Raw genomic sequence first — 14,407 nt, forward strand, 5'->3', positions numbered from 1 at the left:
GTGTGTGTGTGTGTGTGTGTGTGTGTGTGTATACACAAAGAGAAAGAAAAACAAATGTAGAAAAACAAATGATGTATCTACATGAAGGATGTCTTCTGACATTCCTGAAGAGTTGGAGTTTTATAAAATTTTAAAAAAAATTGTGAAGAAAATAATGTTTGAAGCTATAAAGCTTATCCTTAATTCTAATTATAAATCCTGCTGGTAAATTCAGAAGTAAACCAGTGTATTCAATTTTTTGGTAGAACATTTGCTGAAAAATAAAAGAAAGGGAAAAAAATAATTAAGTAAAAGAATGGAAAAAAGAAATATCACCCAAAAGGAAGTCTATCAGACAAAATAGACTTTAAATTCAAATGAGCCACTAAACATGATAAAAAGGTGTATCTATTTTAGACTTGTATGCACATAATAATAAACCCTTGAATATATATAAAGTACAAGAATTTATACAACTACAGTGGAAGATTTTAAATTGGTTTCAATAATTGATAGATGTAGTAAACAGAATTAATAGTGATATAGAAGACACACAATACAATCAATAAGTTTAACAGACATTTACAGAATACTACATGAAACAATTAGAATACACAAAATATTTTCAAGCACACATGAAACAATAATTGATCACACTCTTTAAAACATGAAGCATATCTCACCGTGTACTAAATAATCAGTATCATGTAAACCATGTTGTCTGTATTAAGTGCAATTAAATGGAAAAGAGTAACTAAATGCTAAGCTAAAAAATACCCATGTGCTCTAAAGGAAGAAATAAAGCTATCCCTGTTTGCAGTTAACATGATACTACATGTAGAAAATCCTAAAGATGCCACCAGTAAACTACTAGAGCTCATCAATTGTCAGTAAAGTTGCAGCATACAAAATAAACATATAGAAATCTGTTGCATTTCTATACACTAACAATGAACTATCAGAAATTAAGGAAACAATCCCATTCACTATTGCATCAAAAACAATAAAATTCCTAGAATAAACCCACCTATAGAGGCAAAGTCAGGCTTCAGCAATATGCCAGGCTTCAGCAATATGTGAACCGTGAACTTCCAGATGTTCAAGCTGGTTTTAGAAAAGGCAGGGGAATCAGAGATCAAATTGTCAACATCTGCTGGATCATTGAAAAAGCAAGAGAGTTCCAGAAAAAACATATATTTCTTCTTTATTGGCTATGCCAAAACCTTTGACTGTGTGGATCACAATAAACTGGAAAATTCTGAAAGAGATGGCCATACCAGACCACCTGACCTGCCTCTTGAGAAATCTATATGCAGGTCAGGAAGCAACAGTTAGAACTGGACATGGAACAACAGACTGGTTCCAAATAGGAAAAGGAGTACGTCAAAGCTGTATATTGTCACCCTGTTTATTTAACTTATATGCAGAGTACATCATGAGAAACGCTGGGCTGGAAGAAGCACAAGCTGGATTCAAGATTGCCAGGAGAAATATCAATAACCTCAGATATGCAGATAACACCACCCTTATGGCAGAAAGTGAAGAGGAACTAAAAAGCCTCTTGATGAAAGTCAAAGAGGAGAGTGAAAAAGTTGGCTTAAAGCTCAACATTCAGAAAACTAAGACCATGGCATCTGGTCCCATCACTTCATGGGAAACAGATGTGAAAACAGTGGAAACAGTGTCAGACTTTATTTTTCTGGGTTCCAGAATCACTGCAGATGGTGACTGCAGCCATGAAATTAAAAGATGCTTACTCCTTGGAAGGAAAGTTATGACCAAACTAGATAGCAAGTTAAAAAGCAGAGACATTACTTTGCCAACAAAGGTCCATCTGGTCAAGGCTATGGTTTCTCCAGTGGTCATGTATGGATGTGAGAGTTGGACTGTGAAGAAAGCTGAGCGCCAAAGAATTGATGCTTTTGAACTGTGGTGTTGAAGAAGATTCTTGAGAGTCCCTTGGACTGCAAGGAGATCCAACCAGTTCATCCTAAAGGAGATCAGTCCTGGGTGTTCATGGAAGGACTGATGCTGAAGCTGAAACTCCAATACTTTGGCCACCTCATGTGAAGAGTTGACTCATAGGAAAAGACCCTGATGCTGGGAGGGATTGGGAGCAGGAGGAGAAGGGGACGACAGAGGATGAGATGGCTGGATGGCATCACTGACTCGATGGATATGAATTTGAGTAAACTCCGGGAGTTGGTGATGGACAAGGAGGCCTGGTGTGCTGCAATTCATGGGGTCGCAAAGAGTCGGATACAACTGAGTGACTCAACTGAACTGATGGAGGCAAAAGACCTGTACTCTGAAAACTATGACATTGGTGAAACTGAAGACAAATAGATGGAAAGATATACTATGTTGCTGGATTGAAAAAATAAGTATTATTAAAATGATTATACTACCCAAGGCAGTCTATAGATTCAATGCATTTCCCCACGAAAATATCAATGGCATTTTCTACAAAACTAGAACAAAAAAATCTTAAAATTTGTATGGAAACACAAAAGGTCCCAAATACCTAAAACAATCTTGAAAAAGAAGAAGAGTGAAGAACATGTTCCCTGACTTCAGACTATATTACAAAGCTACAATAATCAAAACTATGTGTTACACAAAAACAGATGTGTAGATCAATGGAAAAAGACAGAAAACCTCAAAACAAACCCACACAGTCACAGTCCTTAATCAATGACAAAGGAGGCAAGAATACACAGTGGAGAAAAGACAGTCTCTTCAATAAGCAGTGCTGGGAAATCTGGACAGCTACATTTAAAATAATCAAATCACAACATTCTCTAACACTATATACAAAAATAAACTCAAAATGGATTAAAGACCTAAATGTAAGACTGGATACTATAAAACTCCTAGAGAAAGAGTCAGGCAAAACACTCTGACATAAATTGTGCAATATTTTTTTATCTGTCTCTTAAAGGAAATAAAAGCAAAAATAAACAAATAGGACCTGATCAAATTTAAAAGTTTTTGTACAGCCAGGATACTACCAATAAAATGAAAAGACAACCCACTGAATGGAAGAAAATATTTGCAAATGATATGACCAATAAGGGATTAATATCCTACATATATAAACAGCTTATACAATTCAACATCATAAAAACAACCCAACTGAAAAACTGGAAGAATAAGATAGACATTTTTCCAAAGAGGAAATGCAGATGGTCAACTGGCACATCAGGGAAAGGGAAATCAAAACCACAATTATCACCTCATACCTGCCAGAAGGGCTATCATCAAAAAGAAACACAAATAAAAAATGTTGGAGAATATGTGAAGAAAAGGGAGCCTTGTGCACTGTTGGTGGGAACAGAAATTGGCACAGACACTGGAAAACAGTCTGAAAGTTTCTCAAAAAACTAAAAATGGAACTACCATTATTGCTGTTATTTAGTCTCTAAGTCTTGTTCTACTCTTTTGTGACCCCATGGACTGTAGCCTGCCAGGCTTCTCTGTCCAGATTTCCCAGGCAAGAATACTGGAGTGGGTTGCCATTTCCTTCTTCAGGGGATCTTCACAAGCCAGGGGTGAAACCAGTGTCTCCTGAATTAGCAGGAAGATTCTTTATTCAGCCACCAGGGAAGCCCACAATGGACTACTACTTGGCCATAAAAAAAGAATGAAATTTTGCCATGTACTGCAACACGGACAGACATGGAGGGTATTATGCTAAGTGAAATAAGTCAGACAGAGAAAAACAATACTGTATGGCATCACTTATATGTAGAATAAAAAAATTTAAAAAAACTAGTGAATATAACAAAAAAGGGGCTTCTCAAGTGGCACTAGTGGCAAAGAATCCACCTGCCAATGCAGGAGATGCAGGTTCAATCCCTAGGTCAGGAAGATCCTCTGGAGGAGGGTATGGCACCCCCATCCAGTATTCTTGCCTGGAAAATCCCATGGATAGTGGAACCTGGTGGGCTACAGTCCATAGGTTTGCAAAGAGTTGGACACAACTGAGTGACTTAGCACACATACATAACAAAAAAGGAATAGACTCACAAATATAGAGAATAAACTAGTGGTTACCAGTAGGGAGAAGGGGGAGGTACAAATTATTGGGTATAAGATAGGCTCAAGGATGTATCATACAACATGGCAAGTATAGCCAATATTTTGTAATAACCGTAACTGGAAAGTAATCTTTAAAATGTTTAAAGTTTTTTCAAAATATGTCCATGTACCCACATCTCGGTTTCCAAATACCATCTCCCACAAAAAGGTACCAGAGATCCATAGAGAAATTGGCAATGAAGCAGGGAATACAAAACAAGCATATAAGTTGAAAAGTAAGGAAATGGCTGAAGTCAAGTATGTATCAAAAAATCATGGGAATATGTCAAATGGACAGAGAATCCAGCTTGAATAGGTTGCCACTGGGACAATTTGAGCATTAAAAGAAATAATGATAGCAATAGCATACTCATGAAATAAAATAAAAATCTAAGTGTCCAAACCAATATAAATAAATAAATGGAGGAGGAAAAAAACCTCTTCCTTGAAGCAGAATACAAAATAATCAACATAGTGAAAACAATGACATTTGAAAATGATAATTTTAGGATCTCCCCAGCGGCACAGTGGGTAAGAATCCACCTGCCAATGCAGGGGACACAGGTTAGATCCCTAGTCCAGGAAAATTCCACATGCCGCAAAGCAACTAAGCTCGTGCACCACAACCACTGAGCCCATGCTCTAAAGCCCACAAGATTCAACTACCAAGCCCGTGTGCTGCTACTAGTGAAGCCCATGAGCTCTAGGGCCCGAGAGCTACAACTACTGAGCCTGTGTGCCACAACCACTGAAGCCCGTGAGCCTAGAGCCTGTGCTCTGCAACAAGAGAACCTACAGCAATGAGAAGCCCAGGCGCTGCAATGAAGAGTAGCTCCCGATCACCTCAACTAGAGAAAGCTCACGCAAAAGCAACAAAGACCCAGTGTAGCCAAAAAGAAAGAAAATGACCATTTTGCAGCCATTAGGGTAATAACTGATTCTGTCAAGAATTATCAATGGATATTAAAGCCAGTGGATCTTAGTTTGATGAGGAATAGGATACCTACACAGTTTCAAAGTACCCCAAGCAAATTTATTAACTATAAAGCAGAAAATGGAACCTTAGAGTAGATTAATCTAGTAAACATCATCTTAACCAAGTAATCAAGGTTAGCATTTCTTCTAAGGGATCAAATCAGCATTATGTGCCATTGATATGCTGCCCTGAGAACAATACATTACTTCTCTGACATTCCTGCCAAACTCCATAATCTAAATACAATAAAGAGGAATGGGCACACAGATTTAAGTTTAGGAGCAACCTATAAAACAATTGTCTACAATTGTCCAGAAATCTTTAAACTGTCATTGTCATTAGAGACAAAGAAAGGTTGAACTGTTCCAGGTTAAAGAAAACTGAAGAAACATGGAAACTAAATGCAGCACATCATCCTCGATTGAAACTTTGATCAAGAAAATAAAATAGCTATAAAACACATTATTGGAACAAACTGGTCAAAGTGCAATATGGTCTAGATAATAATACTGGAACACTAATTTATTATATACTACAAAGCTATAGTAGTCAAAAGAGCATGGTGCTGACATAAAAACAGACACATAGACCTTGGAACAGAATTGAGAACCCAGAATAAAACCTTGCATATACAGTCAACTAATGTTTGACAAGGGATTCAAGAGTACTTAATGGAGAAAAGATAGTCTATTTCATAAATAATGCTGAGAAAATTGAATATTCACATGAAAAAGAATAAAACTGGAGCCCAATCTTACACCATTGGCAAAGATTAATTCAAAATAGATTAAAGACTTAAAGGAAAGACTTGAAGACTTAAAATTCCTAGAAACAAACAGGAAAAAAGCTTCTTGACATTTTTCTTTGCAATGATTTTATGGATATGACACCCAAAACATAAGCAACAAAAGCAAAAAATAAACAAATGGGACTACATCAAACTAAAAAGCTTCTGCACAGCAAAAGAAATGATCAAAACGAAAAAGCAATCTGTGGAATGGGGAAAAAACATTTTAAAACATATATCTGATAAGAAATATCAAAAATATATAAGGGACTCATACAACTCAATATCAGAAAAACAAATAATCTAATTGAAAAAGGTGCAAAAGACCTAAATAGACATTTACCCAAAGACATACAGATCGCCAACAGGTATGTGAAAAGTTACTAAACATCATTAATCATCAAGGAAAAGGAAATCAAAGCCACAATGAGATATCTCCCACTTTTTAGAATGGCTATTAACAAAGACAGGAGATAAAAAATGCCTGTGATGATACTGAGAGAAGTGAACCCTTGTATATTCTTTGATGGGAATGTGAAGTGAAATATCTACTATGGAAAGCAGTATGGAGGTTCCTCAAAGAATTAAAAATAGAACTACCATATGATCCAGCAATTCCACTTCTGGGTATGTCTGAGGAAATGAAATCACGATCACAAGATACTTGCAATCCCAATTTTACTGCATCATTCTTTACAATAAGCAAGATGTGGAAACAATCTAAGTGTCACTGACAGATTAACGGACAAAGAAAATGTGATACATACACACACACAGGAACATTATTCAGCTATAAAAAGAAGGGACTTATGACATAGTGGATAAACCTTGAGGGTATCAGGCTAAATGAAGTAAGTCAGGCAGAAAAAGATAAATACTGAATGCTCTTACTTATACATGGAATCTAAAAAAAAAAAAAAAAAAAAAAAAAAAAAACTGAACTCATAGAAACAGAGTAGATTGGTGGTTTCCAGGGATGGGACAGTAGGAGAAATGTATAAAGGTGGTCAAAGGATATAAACTTTCAGTTGTAACAAGAATAAATTCTGAGGAGCTAATCTGCAACATGATGTACATTATACTACAACACTATAGTTATAGTATCAATATATAGTTACATAACTATAGTTATAGCATAGTTATACTATAGTATAGACAGTATAGTTAACAATTCTGTACTGTATACTTAAAAGTTGCTAGGACAGTAGATCTTACAAGTTCTCATCACACAAAAATATTAATTATATGATTGATGTCTTACCTAATCTTATTGTGGGTAATCATTTTGTAATATATACATTTAGCAAATCATCACACTGTACTGTGCACTTTAAACTTACACTGTTATATGTCAAATATATTTCAATAAAGCTAGGAGAAAAAGAACTATAATAGAGCTTACATTGTCCATTTGAAATATATGTTCTCCCAAAGTCAACCTTTTTTCAATAAGTATGAGTGGATAATCTTAACAATAAAGGATTATGAAACAAAAAGTTGGAACAAGGTCCAATTTCTATTTTGATACAGGTACCGAGGTTATGTAAGAAAAAGGTATTATTCTGAGAAAATATACACTGAAGAATTTACAAGGAAAAGAGCTTGAAGTCTCCAAGTTACTATTAAACAGTTCAAAGAGAGAGAAGGAGACAGGAAGAGGGGGAGGTAGAAGACAGGCTAAGGGGCAGGGGAGGTAGACAACAGTAAAGGGAAAGAGAAAAGGGGAATGAGAGGGAGAAACAGAAATAGAGAATTATAAAGCAAACATGGCAAAATGGTAATTGGTGAACCTGGATAAAGAGTGTATGGGAGTTCTTTGTAATATTCTCACAATTTTTCTTTAGGTGTAGAATTAGATCAAAATAAAAGGTTTAAAACCACAAGTATAAATATCAGCAATAACTCCATCATTGAACAGCATAATCACAGTTTTCCTATGTATTTAATGAAAGGAAAAGTTTTATATTGCTGAAATCTTTCGAGATGAGGAGCCAGTGTATAATTTTGCTTTTTGTTACCAGAAGAATAAAAAACATTAAATATTTTTAAATAGAAAATAAAATGAAGTTTAACTGTAATTGGATTAATGATTTAGCAGTATGATTTCTAAAAAAGAGATTCATATTTATAAATTTAAAAAACCCAAATAACTCATGAGTCAAAAGTAAATCTTAAGAGCAATTATAAAATAATAATTGAATAATAATAAAATACTCCATATAAAAACCTATGAAATTCTTCTAAAGTAGTACATAGTAGAAAACTTATGGTTATAAATTATTTTAGGAAAGAAGATTTAAAATTACTGAGTTAATGGCCCAAATAAATTAGAAAAAGAGCAAACAAAAAGAAAATAAAAGGAGAAGTTATTAAAATAAGAGACAGAATATTCAATGGTAAGGCCTGACGAAACCAGAAGCAAGAAATATATTAGAAAACTGAATACCATAATTTATCACATAGTCTCAGTGTCTTGTTAATGAAGAAAAAACTCCATGTGATCAGTATTTGGAGAAGAAGTTCCATACTCATCCATAATAAAAGCTCTTAGAAAACTAAGAATATAAAGGAACTTACATCACCTGACAAAGAAAATCTACTAAAAATGGTGAAACATTTATAAAAATTCCCTTGTAAATTCAGGAGCAAAAGAATCCCCTATCACTGCTACTATATTTCCTTATACCAAAGATCCTAGCTAACACAGTAAGACTAATTAAAAAATAAATATTGGAAAGGAAGAAATTTCCATTATTTACAATATAATTAATTAACAGACAATACAAAGAATCTACAAATATTAGAACAAATATAAATCAGAAAGTTCACAGCATATAAAATCAGTGTGTTACAATATCAATCACATTCCCATTTACCAGCAATAATCTGAAAATGTGGTTTAAAAGATACATTTCTCCATGATACAAGAAACTATAAGGTAATTAGGAGTGAATATAACAAAACAGCTTATAGATAGCATTATTATTATATGGAATATATGGTTTCATATAATGTAGAAAATGGTTTCAATTTATCATTGGTGCTAGCATTTTGTTTGGCTAACTGTTTTAATGTGTTATAATCAACTCTTATTCCTCCTCCTTCTTTAATAAGTTTTTAGTAAAGAGATTCAGAGAGGTAATGGCAACCCACTCAAGTACTCTTGCCTGGAAAATCCCATGGACGGAGGAGCCTGGTGGGCTGCAGTCCATGGGGTCGCAAAGAGTCGGACACGACTGAGCGACTTCACTTTCACTTTTCACTTTCATGCATTGGAGAAGGAAATGGCAACCCACTCCAGTGTTCTTGCCTGGAGAATCCCAGGGACGGCAGGGCCTGGTGGGCTGCTGTCTATGGGGTCGCACAGAGTCGGACACAACTGAAGTGACTTAGCAGTAGCAGCAGCAGTAAAGAGATTACCTTAAAAATCACAACTTCCTGGTGTAGGACATCAGAAAAAGCAGGGTGGCAATGTCAATAATCTTCATTGTCTTCACTGAGTGAACTATTTTACGAATACACCAAGGAAATGGAGTCATACTGCAATCCCTCATAGACTGAAAAATAATAAAATAAGGTTAAATCATTTCTTCTTTTACTGTTCCTCTCTTTCCCATGGCCTCCTCGAGTTCTTATGTTCTACCATACCCCCATTTCAGTTATTTCAGTTATATATTCCTGAAAAAGTTATACAGACAGTATTAGAAGGGATCTATTGCACAGCAATTAAGAGGATAGGCTCTAGGAAGTTTTGTAGAACAGTGTCTGGCACATAAAGATGTTCAGTAAATGTTATTATAATTTCAATGATTTGAATCACTGGAGGAAATTACATGTTTCTTGCATTTTTTGCCCTATACAACCTCCTTTGTTTTCTGTTTAAGCACTCCTATTCCTATGGTTCCCCTTTACCCCAACTCTACCCCTTTGAACAGAGAGGTAAAGTTGAGGGAAATCAGGCAGTAAGGAATGACTGAGTGAAGCTTTCAAGCACAATAGAGCTCATTCTTTTACTATGCACTACCACCAAGCCCCAAGTACAGAACTTCTTAGTTGCCACTGTAATCCCACCAATCATTGACGGATTCATTCCATATCTGTTTCTCTCCTATGTGCTTTAGTTATCGAACCCCTACAGTTCCCAGCATAATTCTTAGTCCATTGCAGCAGTCCTTTAAAGGTTTATTGTATAAATGAAGAAAGTATGCCATGTCTCATTTGGAGTACAAGAATCTATGAGTTGTGAGTCAGACCTTATTTTTTGCATTCTGTAAGCTCATCTAAATGAAGATTGTTTTCCTGATAGTAAAAACCGGACTCCTAAAATATACCATTTCCTTGAAAATCTTCAATGGTTTCCACTGCTTATGGATTAAACTGCCTACTCCTTACCATAAATATTCAACCCCTGCAACATTATTTTACCTCCTAGTTTTTCTCATACACTCAGAATTATAGACAAGCTCTTCCTAGCACAAACCTGCCTTGGGGCTTTTGTTCTGGAAAAGCTACGCCAGAAAAGCATTCCCGCCCCCTCCACAAGGCAGATGTCACTCATTCTTTAAGGCCCACCCAAAGTTACCCCTTCCTCTTTGATGGCTCAAAGTCCATCCCCCAAGCTTCCTGACTACCTTGAGCAAGCAAATATTATGGTACTTGGGTTTGATTTACCATATTATATATTTTAAATCATTAAATTCTCCTGTTATACACAGAGAAATACACAACTCTGAAGGCTCACTTTAAAATACTCTGTTGGCACAAAGCTATGGCTATAGGAATTAGGCCTTCAATACAATGATGTTATTGATCTTGAATCAGGCATTTTTTGAATGGAAAAGCTTTAAATATACACAAAAGCAGCAAGAACAGTTTAATGAATCCCCATGTATATATCACTCAGCTTTAATAATTATCAAGTCATTAACATTTGTACCCCTCACCTGGACCCAACTGACTTTCAAGCAAATCAACAGATACCTCTACTGAAAAATATATTTAAAAATAATTACTTAATGTTATTAAATATTCATAAACTCATCCCCAGATATTTTGTGAAAGAGCTATTTACTGCCTGCATTTTTTTTTTTAATTTTGAAATCGTGAAAAGAATAGGGAAAGGGAGAAGGAGATCTGGGGAGATGCATAATTAAGTTTGAGAGAGCCTGGTTGTCCCATATGAGAAAGAATCTGACCTGGTTTAGGGTGGAAGAAGTATATTGTACTACTTCTCCGGAGGAGGTGGATGCGACTTCAGGCCCGGTGATGCTGGAGGAGGTGTGGAAGGGAGAGTGGTGTTACCTCCGTTCGGGGTTCCTTCTGGATAATCCCAACGTGGAGCTAGGAGGCAGCGCTTTTTTGGAGGCTTCGTTTCCCGCGTGTTTCCAGGTGGGAGCGTGGATCTCCCGGAGGTACAAGGTTGGTCCCCCATAAGGATTATAGGACCTGGGTGTCAGCTCTCTCCAGTGGGCCCTGGCGAGGGCAAGAGACCTGAGATGGCGGCGGGTCCCCTCCAGGCAACAGAGCTTCCTCTGGGTTTCGCTCTTTCCGTATTTCCTGTATCCTGAGACGTATATCCCCTCTCTGCCTCCGCCCTCGCTCTCTACCCCACCCTTATTTTAACGTTTCTGCGAGGATGGGTCTTAAAAAAAAAGAAGCGTTTATTTAATGGAATGTCTCCCCCGCCCCCAGTGTAACTAAATCTGTGGACAGTCTTATACTATCTGTGCAATTCTAAGATTAGAACAAATTCAGGTTTAGTCTTAAACGGCAATATCTGCATAGATTGTGGAAAGGCACTGAGGGTGGGGGCGGGAGTGTTTGTGTGGAGAACAAAGAGGTGATTGAAAAGCCAAGAGCTTTACGTTCTAGTTGTATAAACACAACAGAGTCATGAAATTACCTAGGACCCTTTAGAAAGCAATATACAAACGTCTTACTTGACTGAAGTGCAGATAGCACACAGGCACCGACCATGGAAATTGAATGTGGAAAACAAATTCACCGTATGTCATAGAATCTAAGATCACGTTTTTTCTTCATATTTTAACAAATTAGAAATCTCTGAAGGCTTATCTTTTTAAAAATATTTCTACACCTAGGAAATCTCAGACAATTGGCAGTATGTCATACTTTCATTGCCATTTTTTTCCTTCTCTACAGTTAAGGAAAATAATAATTCATCCTACTATGGCTGGTGTATTATATTCTGTGATATATGGTAAGTAACTGAAGCCGGTACACTGTGGCTTAGAATAAAAGGCTACTAGAATGTCTTAGGGATTCCCTGGTGGTGCAGATGGTAAAGAATCTGTCTGCAGTGCAAGGGACACTGGTTTGATCCCTGGGTGGGGAAGATCTCCAGGAGAAGGGATTGGTTACCCACTCCAGTATTCTTGCCTGGAGAATCCCCTGGTCAGAGGAGCCTGGGGGCTACAGTCCATGGGTTCACAGAAAGTCAGACACAACTAAACAGGCAGGCAAAACTTCTTAGACCTTCATCATTCACATCCACCTCCCTGACTATGGACACTTTTCCAGCTCTGTTCCAGTGTTTTTTAATGGAGAGAGTGCAATCCTTAATGTCAAATAGAACTGACTTTTAAAATACTCTGCTATTTACAAACACTGTTATATTTAAGTAGTTAAACACTTGCACCTTTCCTTCCCAGGAAATAATAATTTTTTCCTTGTAAAACTATTGTCATAATCAGGGATAATACATTAAAGCTTTTTTTTCTAATTGATGGATAATTGCTTTACAAGGATAATGCATTTAAAACAATTACCATGATTACCTCTCATCAGCATCACTACCTTACTCTGAGTACTAGTGTTGTATTTTGCACAAAGTAGATACTCAGTTTGTGAAATAAATGACCCTGTGGTTTTCTATCAGATGCTACTTATAAAGACAAGAGATGTAGCACTAAATTAATGAAAAAATGTAAAGGGAAATCAAAAGAAACAATGCTCTAGAGCTAGAAGAACAGTTGGGACTAGACAAAGTTGTGGGTATCAGTAACATAGATGTGGTAGTTGATGTTATGGGTGATATTCTGAAGAGAAAATGTAGAGAAAAGAGAAGTGTGCTTGCTAAGGACAGACTACTGAGTAATTAGGGTTAGAAGAGGAGAAGCCTGCTGCAAAGGCTGAGAAAGAATGGACAAATTCAGAAGAGAGGATTCCAACCCAAGGTTTCTTGCTCTTGGCACTATTGACATTTGAGGCCAGATCATTCTTTGTGGTGAGACCCTGTCCTGTGCATTGTGGGATGTTTAGCAGTATGCCAACCGGGGCCAGTAGCATGTCCCCCAACCTGGCCACAACTGCCTCCTGGTGTGATAATCAGAAATGTCTCCAGGTACTCTCAAATATCCCCTGGGCAGGGTGGGAGAGTGGCAGGGGGTGGTAGGATAATACCTCTTGAGAACAGTTGGTCTATACCTGATCCTCCAAACTTGCTCCTTACCTAGTCTTCATTTCAGTGAATGTTAAACCTTCTATCCAGTTGTACAATTCAAACCTTGGAGTGTGTGTGTATATTTCAGTCATGTCCAACTCTTTGTAGGCAAGAATACTGGAGTAGGTAACAATGCCCTCTTCTAGGGGATCTTTCTGACCCAGGAATTGAATTGGAGTGTCTTAGGTCTCCTCTATTGGCAGACAGGTTCTCCAGTATTCTTGCATGGAGAGTCCCATGGACAGAGGAGCCTGGCAGAGTACAGTCCATGGAGTCACAAAGATTCAAACATGAATGAAGTGACTGAGCATTCACGCATATACATATATATATATATATATATATATCACTATTTTATTATTTCCTGAAATAAGTGAAGTAGTTCAGTTCAGTTGCTCAGTTGTGTCCGACTCTTTGCGACTCCATGGACTGCAGCATGCCAGGCTTCCCTGTCCATCACCAACTCCCCAAGCTTGTTCAAACTCATGTCCATCGAGTCAGTGATGCCATCCAACCATCTCGTCTTTTGTTGTTCTCTTCTCCTCCTGCCTTCAATCTTTCCCAGCATCAGGGTCTTTTCCAATGAGTCACTTCTTCACATCAGGTGGCTAAAGTATTGGAGTTTCAGCTTCAGCATCAGTCCTTCCAATGAATATTCAGGACTGATTTCCTTTAGGATTGATTGGTTTGATCTCCTTGCTGTCCAAGGGACTCTCAAGAGTTCTCCACCACCACAGTTCAAAAGCGTCAGTTCCTCAGTGCTCAGTTTTCTTTATAGTCCAACTTTCACATCCATACATGACTACTGGAAAAACCATACCATTTTCACAATCTTTTTATCTTGAAGGATTAGAAACTTCAAGAGTTAAAGTGGAAATTAAGTTGTCTTATAGCTATAGTCTCAGTAAGTTAAGAGAAACACGTGCCTATTTTAGTAAAATGACTGGAATTAAAAATTGTATCAAATCCACACGGGTTTGGTTTATGGTAAAGATTTAACTTGGGGTGAAAACAGTCTCAACTTAGAGCTGCTGACATCAACCCAAACTACTTATACTTCAAATGGATTTATTTATTTTTATTTTAAATTGTGTTAAAATGCATATAACCTAAAATTTACCAA

General features: G+C 36.9%; 1 protein-coding gene across 3 annotated transcripts in view; it reads right to left on the bottom strand.

The window, feature by feature from the left end:
* The window catches only part of NBDY (negative regulator of P-body association), a 106,554-nt gene extending 95,188 nt beyond the window's left edge, over positions 1–11,366 (bottom strand). For 2 of the 3 annotated variants that reach the window (XM_065915745.1, XM_065915744.1), the window contains exons 1-2: positions 11,018–11,366; positions 9,243–9,379 (exon numbers count right to left, since the gene is read on the bottom strand). In XM_065915745.1, the coding sequence (XP_065771817.1) occupies positions 11,047–11,253 (207 nt within the window). In that variant the 5' untranslated portion in view covers positions 11,254–11,366 and the 3' untranslated portion in view covers positions 9,243–9,379; positions 11,018–11,046. Of the gene's footprint in view, positions 1–1,013; positions 1,084–9,242; positions 9,380–11,017 lie in introns of those variants that run through there. The other variant, XM_065915746.1, reaches the window with a different exon arrangement.
* Between the last annotated feature and the right edge of the window lie 3,041 nt (positions 11,367–14,407).

The sequence above is a fragment of the Muntiacus reevesi genome, chromosome X, assembly GCF_963930625.1.
Source record: "Muntiacus reevesi chromosome X, mMunRee1.1, whole genome shotgun sequence".
Classification (NCBI taxonomy): Eukaryota; Metazoa; Chordata; class Mammalia; order Artiodactyla; family Cervidae; genus Muntiacus; species Muntiacus reevesi.